General features: G+C 43.4%; 1 protein-coding gene across 4 annotated transcripts; it reads left to right on the top strand.

The window, feature by feature from the left end:
- Positions 1-1,083: 1,083 nt before the first annotated feature.
- LOC118368201 (TBC1 domain family member 12-like) lies at positions 1,084-20,327 on the top strand. 4 transcript variants are annotated; one of them, XM_052491596.1, is made up of 15 exons: positions 1,084-2,721; positions 4,498-4,621; positions 7,122-7,178; positions 9,460-9,590; positions 10,260-10,342; positions 10,722-10,839; positions 11,463-11,569; positions 13,386-13,460; positions 14,121-14,212; positions 14,397-14,468; positions 14,566-14,694; positions 15,093-15,202; positions 15,388-15,404; positions 15,492-15,646; positions 18,504-20,327. In XM_052491596.1, exons 1-15 carry the CDS (start codon positions 1,493-1,495, stop codon positions 18,573-18,575), a joined length of 2,571 nt encoding a protein of 856 aa, XP_052347556.1. In that variant the 5' UTR covers positions 1,084-1,492; the 3' UTR covers positions 18,576-20,327. The 4 variants fall into 4 exon arrangements, with proteins under 4 accessions (XP_052347556.1, XP_052347550.1, XP_035607986.2 ...); XM_052491590.1 differs by having other exon boundaries at positions 15,388-15,646; XM_035752093.2 differs by lacking the exon at positions 7,122-7,178 and having other exon boundaries at positions 15,388-15,646.
- Positions 20,328-20,364: the final 37 nt, after the last annotated feature.

Genomic DNA, 20,364 nt, shown 5'->3' with positions numbered 1-20,364 from the left:
TTGTCAGATTTCTCCATTGACAACTAATTGATCCGCTTTTCTGCACATATAAAAGTTTGCATCTTCTACACTTGGCGTTCAGCACTACCTATATACATGATTCTTTCCACGTCGTTTTGGAGAACCCACTTGCGGATTTGGGAACTCATGCGGTAGCTATTTCATAAATTGCTTAATGTATTTTTTCATTTGAAATATAGCATATCTACATCATAAACAGTACGTAAACAATAACGTAATCTCCGTTATTTTCTTACTCTGATCCAGTAAAACATTGTCCATGGTCGTGAATTAGTGCACTGCACATAACCCATTCTGCACGATCGCGCCTTTTTTGACAGTGTATGGGTGAATAGTCTCCCCTCAGTGGTTTAATAGCGACTCTCGGTGCTTGATGATGGCAATGAATACCCCTCCTCTTAACAATGAGATATGACGAAAACATGTGAATGTTTTCTGATCAGGGGTAATACCATCAACCGTAGAAAATGCAGTTAATGATGCCCCATGATTGCGATATTATCAGAAGTTTTGACATCTAGGCAATTTCAGAGAAATTCGGAAATCGGACAAGAAAAACATCTATACAATATATTTATATATTGATTATAGAACATTTAAAGAAAATATATAATCAATCAGTTAGCTATTGAATGAATGCGGACATAATTTGCACTTTCAGTAGCCTATGGAATAGCCTGTTATTTAGATGCCTCTAAGCAGCTAAATAAAACGTTATTTCATTGGCGCTGTCTATGGTGCTGAAACTAAACTGGGCACTATAGGTAACCTTTGTAGGCTATGAAGTGAAACAAATTAAACTACTCCATTGTGTGATCAACTCTTTCCAGGTCTTGGCCTGCCACCATTGTTGTGAGTCCCTTTACAAGAGACCAACGGGATACTACATCTTAAAAACCGACAACGAACAAATCCTGAATACCTGCGCATTGTGCTGTTTAAAAAAAGTGTTTCGGATAAACCAGGCTTGTTATAGCACCGCACGGACACCAGATGTCACCTCATCCCAGATTTTCCGTCTGCGTGCTGGGGGATTTGCTCTCCCCCCTACGTCATTGGAATCTCAAAATGGCTCCTGCTCAAATTCGCCGTCCAAGTGGGGGCGGCTGCCGGTTTTTCTAACAGAAATTACACACGACCATACGACTGACATTCTCTCTTTTCCTGCCGCTATCTCTCGAAATAGAAACCGTAATTTGTTAGCGTCATCATCATGTAATTAGGGATACGCTGAGATCATGATAGGCATAGCCTACAGGGAACAACCGGGACCAAGCAATTGTATCTTATGCAGCCGCCACAGCGTTTTTGTTGTGGAGCGGTGGTGTGGGGAATGTGAATGACATGGAAAAGGCAGAGAATGGCATTTTTCCACCGGCTTTGTCTGTGAACGAAAAGTGGACCAGCAGCACATCTCTCAACCAGCCACTGTCTGACGATATCGCCGACGCCGCAGGTCCTCTCTCTAAACATGTCAACAGGGATGAGACGTGTTGGACTGACAGCAGACGCAGCCCGTGAAGCAGGAGAGGATATTTCCCGTTCCACAGTAGCGTGTGTACGTGTCGGGAGTACGATAATGCTTGATTTAGTTACTGACAGCCCATCTGGTGGCACTGTAAGCAATTGTGTCATTCCTGAGCCAGGTAGCGACTCTGCTACAAACGGGTTTACTGGGTCAATAGTGGTTGCCTCCAAGGCAGGGAGCTGCTCTACTATCACTGCAGTGAATCGAGAGGAAATGGACAGAAGTGGTCTCTGGGGGACCTCACTGACTCAGAAGAACAATGATTGCTCTGCAGAAAGACTAGATGTCTGTGTGACAGCAGCTGAGGCACTGCAGTCATTGGCACACTCCTGGAATGGACAGCTTGGACAGAGGGGGTTCTCGATTGGAGACACAGTGTGTGTTATACAGAGTCCTCTTCGCAGTGATGCTGTTATTAGACCACATATTAACCGAAGTACGACCCCTGACAAGGAGGACAGTGATGCTGTTATTAGACCACATATTAACCGAAGTACGACCCCTGACAAGGAGGACAAAATGGCAAACGGTGGATTATTGATTGGATACAACAGCGCAAAGTTACACACAGAGACAGCTGGAACAATTCTTTCTGATGGAGCTGCAACCTTTATCTCTAACCCACAATGTGAAAAACTCCCCATGTCTGCAGTGAGTGCAAGGGAGGGCCATCACGAATCCTGCAATATCAGAGAGGAACCTTATGGAGCCGGGGCCCAGCCTAGAAAACAAGTTAACGTGGCAGGAGAGCTATCTGATGGGGCTACTTCCAGTCTCACCTCTCAGGGTTTACCATCAAGCCCAGCACCAAGGAAAGACCCCTGCAGTGTCAAACCAGACACCAAGCAGGGAGCAGAACCATCAACATCTGGTCACCCAGGAGGGGATCCATCCTCCAGCCTCCATCCTCAGTCCCACAAGACCACCAGTCTGAACTATGACCCGTCCAGCATTCTCAGCCCAGGGGACGAGGATGAGGATGGGGAGACCTTCGTGGAGCTGGGGGCCCAAGGCTACAGTGACCTCAGGTTTATGGACGTCAGTCTGAGCTCCAGGAACACCTATGAGTCCAGCAGACGTCAGTCCGCCCCAGGACATATAGGACTGAGTGTGGACTCCTCTGAACTGGCCTTACAGTCAAAAAGACCTGGCATCGCTGAGTATTTCGGCAGGTAAATTAGTTTTTTTCTTTGTGGTCTGAGGTTATTTGCAGGTTGCCGAGAGGATTTCTTACAAGGACAAGAACGGCACACACTTTTAAAGTCTGCTTACCTCTCTTCACGTCTTATTTTAATTTACACTGTGTATAGCCACATTATTGCTGCAATATACACCCGTTACAACAGCAGTCACTTCTGTTAACCATGCTCTCCTAACAGAGATGTGTCCTGACATTGTAACAGCACACCAGGACATAATGAACAAAGCCAGAACTAGAACTAGGTCTCAGTCAACATTTAGCGCAGGCAGAGACCCACCTGGTGGAAATGGAGCCAGCTGCAGTGAATACCGTTATATTGGTGTTCCCACAAGGACATCCCCTAGGTGCGTACTCTTTACATTAAAGGATTTTGGCAATGAAGCCCTTTATCTACTTCCCAAGAGTCAGATGAACCAGTGGATACCATTTGTATGTCTCTGCGTGTAGTTTGAAAAACCTACAATAGGTTAGCTCTCCAGGAACAGGGTTGGAGAGCCCTGCTTTAAGGTGTAAACAATTTAGAAACAGATAATTATTACTTCATAGATTGTTTATAAATATGTAATAAATACATTTTGGTATATATAATAAAATAATGAACAGTTTATAAACTACGTATAACTCCTTCATAAACACTTTTGAGTACACCTTAATGTGAAGCGTTAACCCCTAGGTTTATAATCCCACATAGGATCAGGTGAAATTCATTCAATTGATGAAATAAGAGTGCCAGCAAATCACTCACTCAGCTGAACGGACCATATCACTTTGACTTATTAGTATGAATTATTGGCACCCTTGAGAAAGATGAGCAAAACATACTGTATATAATAAATAATCAAAATATTGAGCTATATTATCTGCAAAAAAATAACTGCATTCCAGGTGACTACCTCATGAAGCTGGTTGAGAGTGTACAAAGCCGTTATCGAGGCAAAGAGTGGCTACTTTGAATAATCTAAAATATAAAAATATATTTTGATTTGCTTAACACTTTTTTGGTTACTACATGATTCCATATGTGTTATTTCATAGTTTTGATGTCTTCACCAATATTCTACAATGTAGAAAATAGTCCAAATAAAGAAAAACCCTTGAATGAGTAGGTGTGTCAACTTCTGACTGGTACTGTATATATGTATTGCTCAGAGAAAGAGATTTTGTTTAAGAAATAATATATATATTTTTTTTAATAAAAAAGATTGGGGTCAAAATTATTGGCACCCCTGTTTTCTATTCTCTTCAATACCTCCCTTTGCAAGGATAACTTCACTTTTTCTAAAAATGTTTTTAGAGGGCAGTCCATAAGTGCAGATGAAGGACCAAAGATCTGAAAAGATTCTGTATGGAGAAATGGTCTTAAGTTCCCTCCCAATGTGTTTCTTCAATCTCATAAAACATTTTTTTTTAAATACTCTTATCCTCGCAAGGTGATCTATTGAAAATAGGGGTGGCAATAATTTTTTATCCCAATCTTTAAATTTTTAAAAATTTGTATTACTTGTTAATCAAAATCCCTTTCCCTGAGCATATATAGCTCAGTATTTCTATTATTTGTTTGATAGTCTTTTTTGCTTCTCTTCATCAAGGGTGCCAATCATTTTGGACCTGACTGTATGTCAGATCAGGGAAATGATTCAGAGACTCAGAGAAACCTTAATTTCCCTCTTTTCTCAGTATGTCTACTCATCAAAACTGTTTTGCTGACCAGAGGAATAAATGAAAGTGTGTTTTTCTGTCTGTTCAGGGGTTTATTTTCCAAGAAGCATATAGAGCCAAAGAGTCCATCCCAGAATATACCTGGGTGGAAGCTGTTTGGAAAGGTTGCTGCCAGAGAGAGCCCTCCCAAGGACTCCAGGACCATACAGCAGGTTGGTATCCTGGTCCTCTATTCTTCTTGTCAGATTAGGAGTGCTGATCTAGGATCAGTTTTGTCTTTTAAACCATTATAACTACGATTTCATTGACATGGAGGACCTGGGTCCGTATACATCAAGAATCGCATCGTTGGAGTGCTGATCTAGCTTTTAAACCCACCCCTCAGCTACTTTCAGTCCATTCCACCTATCTACGTAAATTTCCCTGTTATGATTTCCATGTGCCATATATATTTCAACTGTGCTGTGATGTGTCACATAGATTCTGAACCTGTCTAATCGCATAGTATCTACAGATTGTAAGTTCAAGATAAGTATTTTACTAAAAGTATTATTATATTGTTGATTGATTGACTGTGGTTTTTCAAATCTCCCAACACTACTATTTGTAGTGTTTATTTTAGATAAATGTTGTGATTTTTCAGCCATTCCTGAACCTGTGATCAGAAACAAGCTACATAGAGGCTATACCAAATAAGTGATCAAATTATTCTTTCTCTTCGTAGCAAAATCTGCAGAGCTGAGCTGGTTTTATGCCCCATATACATAACATTCTGTTTGAATTTTGTATAATCATTTAAATGGAGAAACTCTTACGTTTTTGAATCAAGTGTTGCGCTCAGAAGCTTTTTGAATGCTTGCTCTGATGTCACTGTGCTCCTAAGTCTACAGTAGTTATTCACTAACCTATTAACTGACCGTCTAACTTCCTGTACAGTATTGTGTATGGGAGAGAACGCTATCTGACCCTCCCTGGAGTGAAGCCAGCAAGTCTAGTTGAATGCAATGAGCTCAATATTTAGCCCAGATAATGTCCCCTACCTGCTAGTCAGGACTTAATCCCTATTCATCTAGGTTATGTCAGCATTACATACATACATTAACCTCACTTTGTTAACATACGTAGCTTAAAGCTTGAAAGAAAGTCCAGAACTACCGTTATTTCATTTAAATCAAGTCATTTACACCCCTTCTGTTCAACTCCTTCACCAATGATACATTGCATTTACAGGCCTTTGTTTTATATTGTATCACATTAATCATTAGTTTATTCGCAGCCTTGTGCAATATGTCATGCCACTGCATAGCAATCACTCCCTAGGCCCTATTCTCACAATAACTATACCAGTCTGACCAGGTAGCAAACTGATAGCAACTCACAGCTCAAGTAAATTCTTTCTATCTATCCTTCTGTGTATCCTGTAATAGAACATCTTGTAATGATGACATCACAGCTTATAGATAAGTGTTGCAAAGGCTGTAGTCAGTCTGTACTTGGCCTACTCCTTCCCATCACTTGACAAGAGCGAGTAGGGTGTGGTAGGAGTAGGGTTCAGGTCCTCCATGTTGGAGGCTGGCAGCCCACTACAGCTGTTGAGGGTGTATGCTCCAGCTGGCTCTGTGCCTGGCTACCTGGCTGGGTAACTAAGGAGCTGGTCTTACTCAAGGTGGATGCCTCTTGCCTGCTGTGTTGAGCCTCGGCTGGGCTTGAATTATGCCCATCTCCTAGCCTCAGCCATGAGGCTTGTCTCCTGCCCTTAGCCCCTAGCTCTGTTCTTCCTCTCCCTCTCTCTCTCCCGCTCTACCTCCCCCACTCTACCCTGCAGCTACTGATCTGTCTCCACACTTATCGGAGGCAATAATACATGTTTTTATGCCTGGATGGAAACAGACACTAAAGCCAATTACATTTGTCCCTTCACTGGATTAGTAGTGCACTTAACTCTAGTACTCTACAGCTGCAGACGGGGATGAGAGCATGTATCTGCCTCACTACTGAGATTATGACTTGACAAGAGTGATCTCATCTACAGTGAGCTACGTGGGTTAGAGCGGGGATTAGGGGACTCCAAAAACTATTTTTGGTTCCACGTAGAATTATTTTGGGTTTCATGTAGAACCCTCTATAGAAAAGGGTTCTACCTGGAACCAAAAGTGGTTCTTCAATGGGGACAGCCGAATAACCATTTTAGGTTCTATATAGCACCTTTTTTTTCTAAGAGTGTAAGTGTTTTATTAATTTTACCTTTATTTAACTAGGCAAGTCAGTTGAGAACAAATTCTTATTTTCAATGACGGCCTGGGAACAGTGGTTAACAGTGGTTAACTGCCTTGTTCAGGGGCAGAATGACAGAGTCCAACGCTCTACTAGTCCAACGCTCTAACCACTAGGCCACCTGCCGCCCCAGGGTTCATCTGTAATGTGTTACACAAATGTGCCGTACAGAAACTCAGATGATGGGACGTTTATTCATGCAGTTATCCTACGTGCAAGGGGAGGGAGGGACTGAGTTGGATCTCCAACAGAGGCCTTTTTTAAATAAAGTTGACTATCTTCTTAACTCTATCCGAAGGGCAAAGATGCTTATGTGGATTGGAAGTGTACAGAAGTACTTTAAATAATTGTTTAGTTTGAAAGACAGTTTGGAGTTGTTTTTTTGGAGGGATTGAGCTATTTAACTCTTGAGTGCAAACTCTGTTTTTCTTTCATCAGGAGAGTGTTCCAGGTGGTCTCACGTCTGTGTCTGCACCCAATCTCTTAAGTGAAGGGGTATGGACTTTCTCAAGTTTCCCTTTCAGTCATCTTCTCACTTTCCTATCTGCATGGGGTTGCCAAGCAACCATTTCCATTGCACATCCAACTCATGCCCATGACAACCCGTAGCACTTTGACAGGGGAAGGGAAATAAATGCATGTTAGAAAAAATACAAATAACAATTAATCGCAGGTTCTTCAACAATACCATGGTCTCTGAGACTCTTGCCATAGCTCCAGCAGCTTAGTCTCTGTGGCTCAAAATGTTGGAATCCAAAGTATGACTAGGTTTTAGTTCCAGTTGTCCTAACATACAGTACATGCGACCACATGTTTCTCTAGTGCAATAGATCTATTCCATATCGATTGTATTCCTTTTATTCCTTATCTGGGAATGTAAGGGTTTTTGGTTTACGGGTGTATTTGACTTGAGATTATGAATACACAGTTGATTATGTGATTGTATTTACATTACAAGTGGTGCCAGAGCTCTATCTGCTTCTCTGCTATACCATTTGTGAATAGAAGTGCATGAGTGTTGGTTATACACAGTTCATATCTGACTTTCCTTTGTACTATGGGACAGCAGCTGTGACTATTTCTCAATTTTTACTATGGGGGGGGGGCTGTTCTTCTTCACTGGTGTTGGTAAATCTCACTCTCCTTAGATGGCACTCCCCTCCCCCGTCCATACCAGCCATTTCCTCTGATAGCACCGATGTCATTTATTTATTTATTTTATGTAACCTTCATTTAACTAGGCAAATCAGTTAAGAACAAATTCTGATTTACAATCACGGCCTACCTCAGCCAAACCCTCCCCTAACCCGGACGACGCTGGGCCAAACTCCCGATCACGGCCGGTTGTGAAACAGCCCGGGATCAAACCCGGGTCTGCAGTGATGCCTCTAGCACTGCGGTGCAGGTCCTTAGACCGGTGCGCCACTCAGTTCCCCAAACTATACCAATAAATTCCTGGAAGGAGCCACAGCCACAACACAAGACAATGTAGCCATTGCTATCCATACAGAAGCAGTTTCATGCATCGTGAAAGGCCAAAGGTGAAACTTTTTATTGTGTAGTGGAGGTGAGGGATGTATGGTCACTAAGTCTAAGATACTCAATGTATCAACTCGCACGAAACAAACCCATAGGATATCAGTGGCGTCATGTAGAGCGAACTGAACATAAAGTCATTCCTTCAACAGGCTCTGATTCATTAAGCATGGCTAGGTATTTATTGACCCCTCTATAAATGACCAATAAGATCTCTCTCCAGTCATCAACAACCATCATACTCCTCAGTCCCCCCATTTGTTTTTTCTCTCTCTCTCTTTCTCTCTCTGTCGCTCTCTCTCTCTTTCTCTCACTCTTTCTCTCTCTCTCTCTGTCGCTCTCTCTCGCTCTCTGTCTCTCTTTCTCTCTCTCTCTCTCTTTCTCTCTCTCTGTCACTCACTCTCTCTCTCTGTCGCTCACTCTCTCTCTCTCTGTCACTCACTCTCGCTCTCTGTCTCTCTTTCTCTCTCTCTCTCTCTCTTTCTCTCTCTCTGTCACTCACTCTCTCTCTCTGTCGCTCTCTCTCGCTCTCTGTCTCTCTTTCTCTCTGTCACTCACTCTTTCTCTCTCTGTCGCTCACTCTTTCTCTCTCTCTGTCGCTCTCTCTCTCGCTCTCTCTGTCTCTCTTTCTCTCTCTTTCACTCACTCTCTCTCTCTCTGTCGCTCACTCTCTCTCTCTCTGTCACTCACTCTCTCTCTCTGTCGCTCTCTCTCGCTCTCTGTCTCTCTTTCTCTCTCTCTCTCTCTCTCTTTCTCTCTCTGTCACTCACTCTTTCTCTCTCTGTCGCTCACTCTTTCTCTCTCTCTGTCGCTCTCTCTCTCGCTCTCTCTCTCTTTCTCTCTCTCTGTCACTCTCTCTCTCTGTCGCTCACTCTCTCGCTCTCTGTCTCTCTTTCTCTCTCTTTCACTCACTCTCTCTCTCTGTCGCTCACTCTTTCTCTCTCTCTCTCTCTCTCTCTCTCTCTCTCTCTCTCTGTCTCTCTCTCGCTCTCTGTCTGTCTCTCTCTCTGTCTCTCTCTCGCTCTCTCTCTCTCCTCTGTCTCTCTCTCTATCTGCCTGTATGGGCTTTGTGATCTCCATCATCCTGTCAGCTGTTCCTGTCGCCCCTCGTGGCTAACCCCACTCTCTTTCCTTCCTTTCAAATGTAAAACCATAAGTCTAGTTGGACTAGTTGAAATGCATATACTGGGGCTGTGTTTTCCAGTTTCTATGGAGATTTAGGTTTTTGATGTATCTGCAGGAGTACGAGGCCAGGGCGGGCAAGGCTGGATCTGGAGGAACGTCTCCTACTCAGCCTCAACATGGCCGGAAGAAGAACCTGGTCTTTGAACCACTGTCCACCACAGCTCTTATACTAGAGGACAGGCCTTCGTAAGTCCCCACTATCTCTCCTTTTTTCTTTCTCTTTCTTTGTTGGTTCCTCTTTTCTTTTTTTAGTTTATTCTGCCCCCCCCGTTCCTGCCCTGGGGCGGCAGGGTAGCCTAGTGGTTAGAGTGTTGGACTAGTAACCGGAAGGTTGCAAGTTCAAACCCCCGAGCTGACAAGGTACAAATCTGTCGTTCTGCACCTGAACAGGCAGTTAACCCACAGTTCCCAGGCCGTCATTGAAAATAAGAATTTGTTCTTAACTGACTTGCCTGGTTAAATAAAGGTAAAATAAATGTAAAAAATAATACCTGCATCCATATTACTTACACACATTCCATTGTTTTCAACTAGGCTCAGGCCAGGGTGTGGTGTCTACACAGTAAGAAACGCAGCGTCCAGAGACGAGCCGTGTTGTGTTTCTCCTCAGCTTTCTGATCCAAGACCTCCGGCCCTCATTAAGAATAGATACAGTATATGAAATATGAGCATGTCGCCTGAACCATGACAAACACACTGTCTGCAAGGCAAAGTCTCTCTCATTTGTAGGTCTTACTTTCTCTTAAGTCCTCAATGTGTTAAACTAGCCATTTTGTGTCCTCAGTTGCTGTGATATGCACGGATTACGGTGAAACCGGCTGATACTGTGTCCCATCTCCTCTTGTCTCTCTGCAGGAACCTTCCTGCTAAGCCTGTGGAGGAGGCCCAGCGTCACCGTCAGGAGTATGACGAGATGGTGGCCGAGGCCAAGAAGAGAGGTACTGGTACTTGTACTGTTACTGGTATTATTGCTGTTGCTGGTACTGGTACTGCACTGTCTATCTCCTCAGAGCTGTGTAATAGCTGTGTAATTGAGGTCAGCAGCATCTGGCCTGTCGACTGAACAGATCTCCAGATGGCACTTAGCTCAGTCTGTCTGTTGTAGCTGTTGCAAATACTTTTGTAACTTTACATGTACTTTAACAATTGTAAAGCTTTATGCAAATTATTATAAAGCATTTATAAGCATCTGTTAACATTTATAAGCATCTGTTAACATTTATAAGCATCTGTTAACATTTATAAGCATGTATAATGGCTTATTCATTGAAGTTATTATAAAGTGTAACCAAAGAATTTGTGTCACCATCCCCACAGAGTTAAAGGAGGCCCAGAGGAAGAGGAAAGAGATGAAGGAGAGGTTTAAGCAGGAGGACAGCATCGCCAACGCCATGGTGGTCTGGAACCACGACATTCTGCCCAACTGGGACAACATGTGAGCCACTTCCTGCGAAACAACTCTCCACTGGCACGGAGCAGCTATGTACACTATCCAGTCAGTCAGGCAGTCCGTCTGTCAGTACAATATTCAGTCAGTTACTCAGTCAGTCAGTCAGTTATTTTGCCAGTCAGCCAGCCAGACAGTCAGTGAACCAGTCAGTCAGTCAGTGAACAAGTCAGTCTGTAATGAACAGTCAATGAACCAGTCAGTCAGTGAACCAGTCAGTCAGTCAGTAAATGAACAAGTCAGTCAGTGAACCAGTCAGTCAGTGAGTCTGACTGTAAATCAGTCAGTCAGTAAATCAGTCATTCGGTGAACCGGTCAGTCAATAAATAAATCAGTCAGTCAGTCAGTGAGCCAGTCAGTCGGTGAGCCAGTCAGTCAGTAAATCAGTCAGGCAGTGAACCAGTCGGTCAGGCAGTGAACCAGTCGGTCATGCAGTGAACCAGTCAGTCATGCAGTGAGCCAGTCAGTGAGTCAATGAGCCAGTCAATCATGCAATGAGCCAGTCAGTCATGCAGTGAGCCAGTCAGTCAGTGAACCAGTAAGTCAGTGGGCATAGGTCAGGGCTCTGTTGTTCAGTAGGCCCATGCCAGTCAGTTTGTGTCCCCCTGTAGGCGTAACACTCGGCGGGTGAGAGAGCTCTGGTGGCAGGGCTTGCCCCCCAACGTCAGAGGAAAGGTCTGGAGCCTAGCCATCGGCAACGAGCTCAACATCACCCCAGGTATGTATGGTGTTTCAATAGTCATAACTCATAGAACTCCCATCGTAATTGTCTATTCCCATTGGCATGCCAAAATATGATTTGCCTTCAGAATAAGATATACAAAGTGAAGGATGTCATGTACATAAACTCAGCAGAAAAAGAAACATCCTCTCACTGTCAACTGCTTTTATTTTCTGCAAACTTGACATGTTTAAATATTTGTATGAACAGAACAAGATTCAACAGCTGAGGCATAAACTGAACAAGTTCCACAGACATGTGACTAACATAAATGGAATAATGTGTCCCTGAACAAAGTGGGGGTCAAAATCAAAAGTAACAATCAGTATCTGGTGTGGCCACCAGCTGCATTAAGTACTGCAGTGCATCTCCTTCTCATGGACTGCACCAGATTTGCCAGTGCTTGCTGTGAGATGTTACCCCACTCTTCCACCAAGGCACCTGCAAGTTCCCGGACATTTCTGGGGGGAATGGCCCTAGCCCTCACCCTCTGATCCAGCAGGTCCCAGACATGCTCAATGGGATTGAGATCTGGGCTCTTTGCTGGCCATGGCAGAACAGTTCCTGTCTTGGAGGAAATTCCGCACAGAACGAGCAGTATGGCTGGTGGCATTGTCATGCTAGAGTGTCATGTCAGGATGAGCTTGCAGCGTTGAGATTGCCTGCAATGACAACAAGCTCAGTCCGATGATGCTGTTACACACCGCCCCCGACCATGACGGACCTTCCACCTCCAAATCAATCCCGCTCCAGAGTACAGGCCTCAGTGTAACCCTCATTCCTTCGACGATAAACGTGAATCCAACCATCATCCCTGGTGAGACAAAACCGTGACTCGTCAGTGAAGAGCACTTTTTGCCAGCCCTGTCTGGTCCAGCGACGGTGGGTTTGTGCCCATAGGCAACGTTGTTACCGGTGATGTCTGGTGACGACCTGCCTTACAACAGGCCTACAAGCCCTCAATCAAGCCTCTCTCAGCCTATTGCGGACAGTCTGAGCACTGATGGAGGGATTGTGCGTTCCTGGTGTAACTCGGGCAGTTGTTGTTGCCATTCTGTACCTGTCCTGCAGGTGTGATGTTTGGATGTACCAATCCTGTTCAGGTGTTGTTACACGTGGTCTGCCACGCGAGGTCGATCAGCTGTCCGTCCTGTCTCCCTGTAGCGATGTCTTAGGCGTCTCACAGTACGGACATTGCAATTTATTACCCTGGCCACATCTGCAGTACACATGCCTCCTTGCAGCATGCCTAAGGCACGTTCACGCAAATGAGCAGAGACCCTGGGCATCTTTCTTTTGGTGTTTTTCAAAGTCAGTAGGAAGGTGTCCTAAGTTTTCATAACTGTGACCTTAATTGCCAAATGTCTGTAAGCTGTTAGTGTCTTAACGACCGTTCCACAGGTGTATGTTCATTAATTGTTCATGGTTCATTGAACAAGCATGGGAAACAGTGTTTAAACCCTTTACAGTGAAGATCTGTGAAGTTATTTGGATTCATAAGAATTATCTTTGAAAGGCTGAGTTTACATTGAAATGTATTAAAATAGCCAAGGTTATACTTGTAGAAATGTAGTACCATATTGTTTGTTTTCTACCAAAGCAACACGTTCACCTCTTTCAGCTGGAATAGATTTACGAGCCTGTTGTGTATGTAGTGGAAGGAATTTCTGGATGAAATGGCCGACTGGTTTTACTGCCAGGAAGTGCCTTTGTGGGTTACACAAAAAAGCATAATAGAAGTCTCAGCTGGAGGACCCACCGCCTGACTCATTGCGAGAGATCTTCTTTCATTTCCCTCTTTTCTTCTCTACAGGGCTGTATGACATCTTCCTCTCCAGAGCCAAGGAGAGGTGGAGGAGTTTCAGTGAGACGGGTTCAGAGGCCGATGGTACGTCTAAGATGAGGGGGGAGTCACGTGGCAAGACTGTGAATTAAAGCCAAGCTCCTCTCATGTCAGACTGAACTCCCCAGACCCAAGACTCATCCATTCTCCTCTCTTCCTCTTTGAGGCAAAGCTATTTCCTCTCGTTGCTTCACATCTATCGGCCATATTGGTGTCCCGCATTGCTGCACAAATCCCCCTCGTTCAGCAATCATCTGCAGGCTTGGAGGAGACCGGAGAACTTTCTGCAAAGGGTTTCTGTTGTTTTTACTCCAGTGTTCTGCGAAATGTCTGTTTCTGCCATCATGTCAGACTAACTGGCCATTGGTGTAGTGCTGAGAGCCAACAGTGACACATTCTCTCCTCTAGCTCATCAGAAAGACTGTGTTGTTGCCAACGAGAGCCTCAGGAGATAGATCCAACAGGACTTAATGGAGCTGAACAGAAATATTTGCAGGATTTCTTCCTCTTGGCATCATTTTAGGGTTACAAAATATTGGCACGGCATCAGTGTCTCTATGTATCATTGATTACCGAATTACTCTGTCTTTCATGCACAGACAACGATACAGAGAGGTCGAACCAGCAGGAGATCAGTTTATTTGAGTAAACTGAAATTATTAAGTTTTTCCTCTCGTTATTAATCTGTTTGTGTTTCAATACTAGATGGGACATCGCTGGCAGACAGAGAGTCCAGTCTGGACCTGATCAAGCTGGACATATCCCGCACATTCCCACCTCTTTTTATATTCCAGAAGGTACAGTACATCTCTTACCCACTACTATGTATGTATGTATGTATGTATGTATGTATGTATGTATGTATGTATGTATGTATGTATGTATGTGTGTGTGTATGTGTGTGTGTGTGTGTGTGTGTGTGTGCGTGTGCGCGCGTGCGCTCCATGACATTTCTCATCCTCTGATTGTCTTCCACCACAGGGTGGGCCATATCATGATCTGCTCCACAGCGTGCTGGGGGCCTACACCTGTTACAGACCTGATGTGGGATATGTGAGTAACACTTCAAAACGCCACTCTTAAGTCTTTATTTTATGCCATACTGTACATGCGGTGATTGTGAACTAAAATGGGGGTTCTGTTCTCTCAGGTTCAGGGCATGTCCTTCATAGCTGCAGTGTTAATCCTCAACCTGGAGGAAGCTGACGCCTTCATTGCCTTCGCTAACCTGCTCAACAAGCCCTGCCAGCTGGCCTTCTTCAGAGTGGATCATGATCTAGTGAGTCCTACTTCCACAGTGGCCACAGTAAAAAAAACGGTCCTCTCTAAAACTAATTTAAAGGGATACTCCACCCAAATTACATATTGGGTTCCTTACCCTGTACGCAGTCTATGGACAAGGTATGACAGCAATCCATGCTTTGGTTTAGTTTCCCAGGCATTGTCTCCACATGCTAACGTTTTAGCATTTGTAGCACAAATCCCATTCAAATCATGGGACTGATATTAGCATTTTTCCCACATCATGTTCATATCATCTATAAGTGACTTTGTTGAGCTTCACAATAAATTTGAAATACTTTTGGACGATGTTGACATGATACACGATTAGCTCTTTAACAGTACTGAATTAGTAGTCCCTGAATCTGTCTCTGACCTTTTTTTCTTCTCCTCTAGATGCTGAAATACTTTGCTGCGTTCGAGGTGTTCTTTGAAGAGAACCTCCCTAGACTGTTTAACCACTTCCAGATCTCCAACCTCACCCCAGATCTCTATCTCATCGACTGGTGAGTAACTATAGATCTCTATATGAAAGCATGCAGCAGTTCTCTGTTAGTGTGGCCTTCAAGCTGTTTTCTCACACATTTAACACCAGCCATGCTGTCAGGTCATTATTCACAGTTATCAGAGCACAGCTGCTGCGCCATTCCGCTAACTGCCATTTTTTTGGCCTGTCTGTGTCTGTTTACAGGATCTTCACTCTGTACAGTAAGTCGTTGCCGTTGGACGTGGCATGTAGAGTGTGGGATGTGTTCTGTCGTGACGGCGAGGAATTTCTGTTCCGGACGGGTCTAGGGATCCTGCGTCTCTACGAGGATGTGCTCCTACAGATGGATTTCATCCATAGCGCCCAGTTTCTGACACGCCTCCCAGAGGATATAGACTCTGATAGGCTGTTCACCTGCATCGTGGCCATGCCCATGCTCAACGGAAACAAGAAATGGTCCCAGGTCAGTTCCTCTAAACATAAGAAGACAGGGAAGTGAGAAAATGGAGACGTTTGCACCGAGTGACAAAACATACAGTGCATTTGGAAAGTTTTCAAACCCCTTGACTTTCTCCACATTTTGTTCCGTGACAGCCTTACTCTAAAATTGATTAAATAACCCCCCCCCCCCTCATCAATCTACACAAAATACCTCATAATGACAAAGCAAAAACAGGTTTTTAGAAAAGTTTTGCAAATGTATAAAAAAATATATATATGAAATATCACATTTACATAAGTATTCAGATCCTTTACTCAGTATTTTGTTAAAGCACTTTTGGCAGCGATTACAGCCTCGAGTCTTCTTAGGTATGACGCTACAAGCTTGGCACACCTGTATTTGGGGAGTTTCTCCTATTCTTTGCAGATCCTCCCAAGCTCTGTCAGGTTGAATGGGGAGCGTCGCTGCACAGCTATTTTCAGGTCTCTCCAGAGATGTTTGATTGGGTTCAAGTCCGGGCTCTGGCTGGGCCACACAAGGACAATCAGAGACTTGACCCAAAGCCACTCCTGCGTTGTCTTGGCTGTGTGCTTAGGGTTGTTGTCCTGTTGGAAGGTGAACCTTCACCCCAGTCTGAGGTCCTGAGGCTTCTGGAGCAGGTTTTCATCAAGGATCTCTGTACTTTGGTCCGTTCATCTTTCCCTCGATTTTGACTAGTCTCCCAGTCTGTGCCGCTGAAAAACATCCCCACATCATGCTGCCACCACCATGCTTCACCGTAGGGATGGTGCCATGTTTCCTCCAGCTGTGCCGTTTGGCATTCAGGCCAAAGAGTTCAATCTTGGTTTCATCAGACCAGAGAATCTCTTTTCTCATGGTCTGAGAGAGTCTTTAGGTACCTTTTGCCAAAGTCCAAGCGGGCTGCCATGGTCCTTTTACTGAGGAGTGGCTTCCGTGTTGCCTGATTGGTAGAGCGCTGCAGAGATGGTTGTCCTTCTGTAAGATTCTCCCATCTCCACAGAGGAACTCTGTAGCTCTGTCAGAATGACCATTGAGTTCTTGGTCACCTCTCTGACCAAGGCCCTTCTCCCCCTATTGCTCAGTTTGGCTGGGCAGCCAGCTCTAGGAAGAGTCTTGGTGGTTCCAAACTTCTTCCATTAAAGAATGATGGAGGCCACTGTGTTCTTGGGGACCTTCAATGCTGCAGAAATGTTTTGGTACCCTTCCTCAGATCTGTGCCTCAACACAATCCTGTCTCGGAGCTCTACTGACAATTCCTTCGACCTCATGGCTTGGTTTTGCTCTGACATGCACTGTCAACTGTAGGACCTTATATAGATAGGTGTGTGCCTTTCCAAATCATGTCCGATCAATTGAATTTACCACAGGTGGACTCCAATCAAGTTGTAGAAACATCTGAAGGATGATCAATGGGAACAGGATGCACCTGAGCTCAATTTCGAGTCTCATAACGAAGGGTCTGAATAGCAATGTAAATGATGTATTTCTGTTTTTTATTTGTAATACATTTGCAAAACCTTCTAAAAATTGGTTTTCGCTTTGTTATTATGGAGTGTTGTGTGTAGATTGAGTAACATTTTTTATTTAATCAATTTTAGAATAAGATTCTAACGTAACAAAATGTGGAAATACTGAAGGGGTCAGAATACTTTCTGAATGTATAAGAATATTATTATGTTTTTAAGGTAAAGCCATTTCTAAAGTCTGTTATGTGACCTGGGACATGTTCCCAGAATTCCTCACACATATCCTGTATTTATGTTCAGACCTTGGTCTGCCCCGTCACATGTGATACTGGTGTGGCCAGGAGCGGTTTGGGAGTGATACGGCACTCAGACACTGCAATGTCAAATAATTCAGGTTATAATCAAATCAAACTTTATTTGTCACATGCGCCGAATACAACAAGTGTAGACCTTACCGTGAAACGCTTACTTACAAGCCCTTAACCAACAGATCAGTTCAAGAAGAGTTAAGAACATTTTTACCAAATAAACTGAAGTAAAAAATAATAAAAGTAATATACAGGGGTTACCAGTACCGAGGCCAGGTTAGTTGAGGTAATTTGTACATGTAGGTATGGGTGAAGTGACTATGCATAGATAATAAACAGTGAGTAGCAGCAGTGTACAAAACAAATGAAAGGGGGTCAATGTAAATAGTGGCCATTTGATTAATTGTTCAGCAGTCTTATGGCTTGGGGGTAGAAGCTGTTAAGGAGCCTTTTTGTCCTAGACTTGGCGCTCCGGTACTGCTTGCCGTGCGGTAACAGAGAAAACAGTCTATGACTTGGGTGACTGGAGTCTGACAATATTTTGGGCTTTCCTCTGACACCGCCTATTATATAGGTCCTGGATGGCAGGATGCCGAGCAGTTTCCATCCCAGACGGTGATGCAACCGATCAGGATGCTCTCGGGGGTGCAGCTGTAGAACGTTTTGAGGATCTGGGGACCCATGCCAAATCTTTTCAGTCTCCTGAGGGGGGAAAGGTGTTTTCATGCCCTCTTCACGACTTTTGGTGTGTTTGGACCATGATAGTTTGTTGATGTGGACACCAAGAAACTTGAAACTCTCGACCCGCTCCACTACAGCCCCATCAAAGTGAATTAATGGTGGCCTGTTCGGCCCACCTTTGTCATAGATTCAAACTTGTTGGGTCCTACAATTCATATACTACAGCACCTGCAGAGGTGAATGTATGTCAGTTAAAGAAATACATAAGAAATAACCCATATGATAGTCTGCCTTTTTTGTGGAAATGCAGCACCACCTACAGGTATGTATTGTGTGTGCCTAAAAAGAATGATCGGTTGCAGTTTTATATTGAGATTTGATCTCCTTCTCTCTCCTCTCCAGGTGTTTAATGCATTGATAAAGGAGAACAAGGATGTGGACAGGAATTGCAGCCAAGTACTGAAGAGTTCCTGATTCAGCCGTGGAATATTTTTATGATCACGTTCCTCTCTTTAAATGAGAGCCTTTGACCACATTAGAGTCACAATGGTAAATGGACCTTAAAGAATGACATCATACTTGAAGATGGAGGCCTCAGACACCATTGCCAGTTTGATTGAATTGAGAGTTTTTATGGTAGTATACCATGAATATATGATGATATACTGTAGGTAGATGTGATGAAGTGTGTCTGTCTAGTACCATCAGAAAGGTATGGAGTTTCTTAGATTGAGTGAGGCCCTTTGTTACACCTGTGGATTTTATCTCACTAACATTACAATATATATTTTATGAAAGTGCACCTCCAAGCATAGATATATTTATATGACTTAATTGACCAAGCCAATTTTACAACATAGGACAATTATGAAATAATTAAGTGACAGAGCCCTTCCGTTTCTTAAGTATCTTAAGCTTGACATCGAATAGTTTAACTAAACTACCAGTAATAGGTTTTCATTACAGTGAGCAGTGAGCAATTGTTTCCGAAACGAATAGAGAAAATGTGTGACATGTGGCACTAGCCCAGTATTGGACTAAAGGAGCCTACCGTTACTCCTTAGTCCTTGCATGCTCTGTTTAAAGGGCTAATTGGCTCTGAAAGACAAAACTGCCAAATACTCCCATCTAAACGTGATTCGATTCTCAATTGCGTCACGGTTCTAGAAACATAGATCCCTCTACTTTCATATCACATTTAAATAATTTCACAACTGCAAAATACACACGGGTTTTAACACAGTTGCAGTCGACAGTATTTTTCAGTGACAACACGTTTGTGTCGCCTGTCTTCCGTTTACACACAGGTGTTCGGATACGGAGATCACAAATTTGCACAGATAGTCCACTCTGTCTTCCGTCTGTTTTCCGTAAACAGTCGCTGTAACATGGAAATATGTCCGTATGGGAACCCCAACCCTTTACATTTGACTTTTTTTTGTTTTGTTTTTTTTCATTTAAAAGGCACTCGAACATATGAGCTATCTTTGTTGCAGGGGCAACAGTTGAATACGATGCGGAAAAAAAAGAAACCTGCACACTGCTCTTGCTACTATCACTTCTCTTTATTAAGCTAGCTTTATGAAGACATTGAGGCCGATGCGTAAAGCTAGCTAAATAAAGAGCAGTTATACTAGCAAGAGCAGTGTCCAGGTGTGAAAGGTTATGCTTCCGAAATCGTACGGTAAGCGACGCGTGTTAATGTTCAGAACGAGCGTCGCGGCTCGTACACCCCCGTACAGAAGACGCCCTCATCCAATGACTCTTATGTGTAATGTAAAAGAAACTGAGTTATGATCAAGGGCTGTTGTGCCACGTGAGGTTTCAGTGTTTTGCTGGATGAGTCCACAGTGAAGCTATTATATTGTTGTGAATAAAACAGCAATGGGACACCTTTTCAAAGTACCTATTCATGAAACATAATTCACTTTTTAAAACTTGGTCTTGTTTGTGATGTTGCTCACATCTATTGTTAATTTACATTTGACCAAACACTTATGTTGAGGTCCAAGATGTTTTATTATCAATACTGTAGTTCGTTTCTACAGTACATGTTTCATATCTGATTGTATATTGTTTCTTATGCTCTCTATTGTATAGTTTTCATACTGAGTACTAAAAACAATTGTACATATATTTTAAATGAATTCAAAAGTACCTCTGTGATACTGTATCAGACCAAAAGTTATGAATTATGTAAATAAATCAAAGATGATTATTCCCAAATGGTCAACAGTTTTTCCTGACTGCCGCACAACAGTTC

The sequence above is a fragment of the Oncorhynchus keta genome, chromosome 3, assembly GCF_023373465.1.
Source record: "Oncorhynchus keta strain PuntledgeMale-10-30-2019 chromosome 3, Oket_V2, whole genome shotgun sequence".
Lineage (NCBI taxonomy): Eukaryota > Metazoa > Chordata > Actinopteri > Salmoniformes > Salmonidae > Oncorhynchus > Oncorhynchus keta.
Note: the sequence above shows the minus strand (reverse complement) of the source record. Positions and strands in the feature narration are given on the sequence as shown.

What these genes read in the sequence shown, in the direction of transcription:
- LOC118368201 (XM_052491590.1), top strand. Translation starts at nt 1,493, where the DNA reads ATGTCAACAGGGATGAGACGTGTTGGACTGACAGCAGACGCAGCCCGT. An exon ending in ATCGCTGAGTATTTCGGCAG is followed by an intron (nt 2,722 to 4,497) that starts GTAAATTAGTTT and finishes CTGTCTGTTCAG; the next exon opens with GGGTTTATTTTCCAAGAAGC. An exon ending in GAAACAAGAAATGGTCCCAG is followed by an intron (nt 15,647 to 18,503) that starts GTCAGTTCCTCT and finishes TCTCCTCTCCAG; the next exon opens with GTGTTTAATGCATTGATAAA.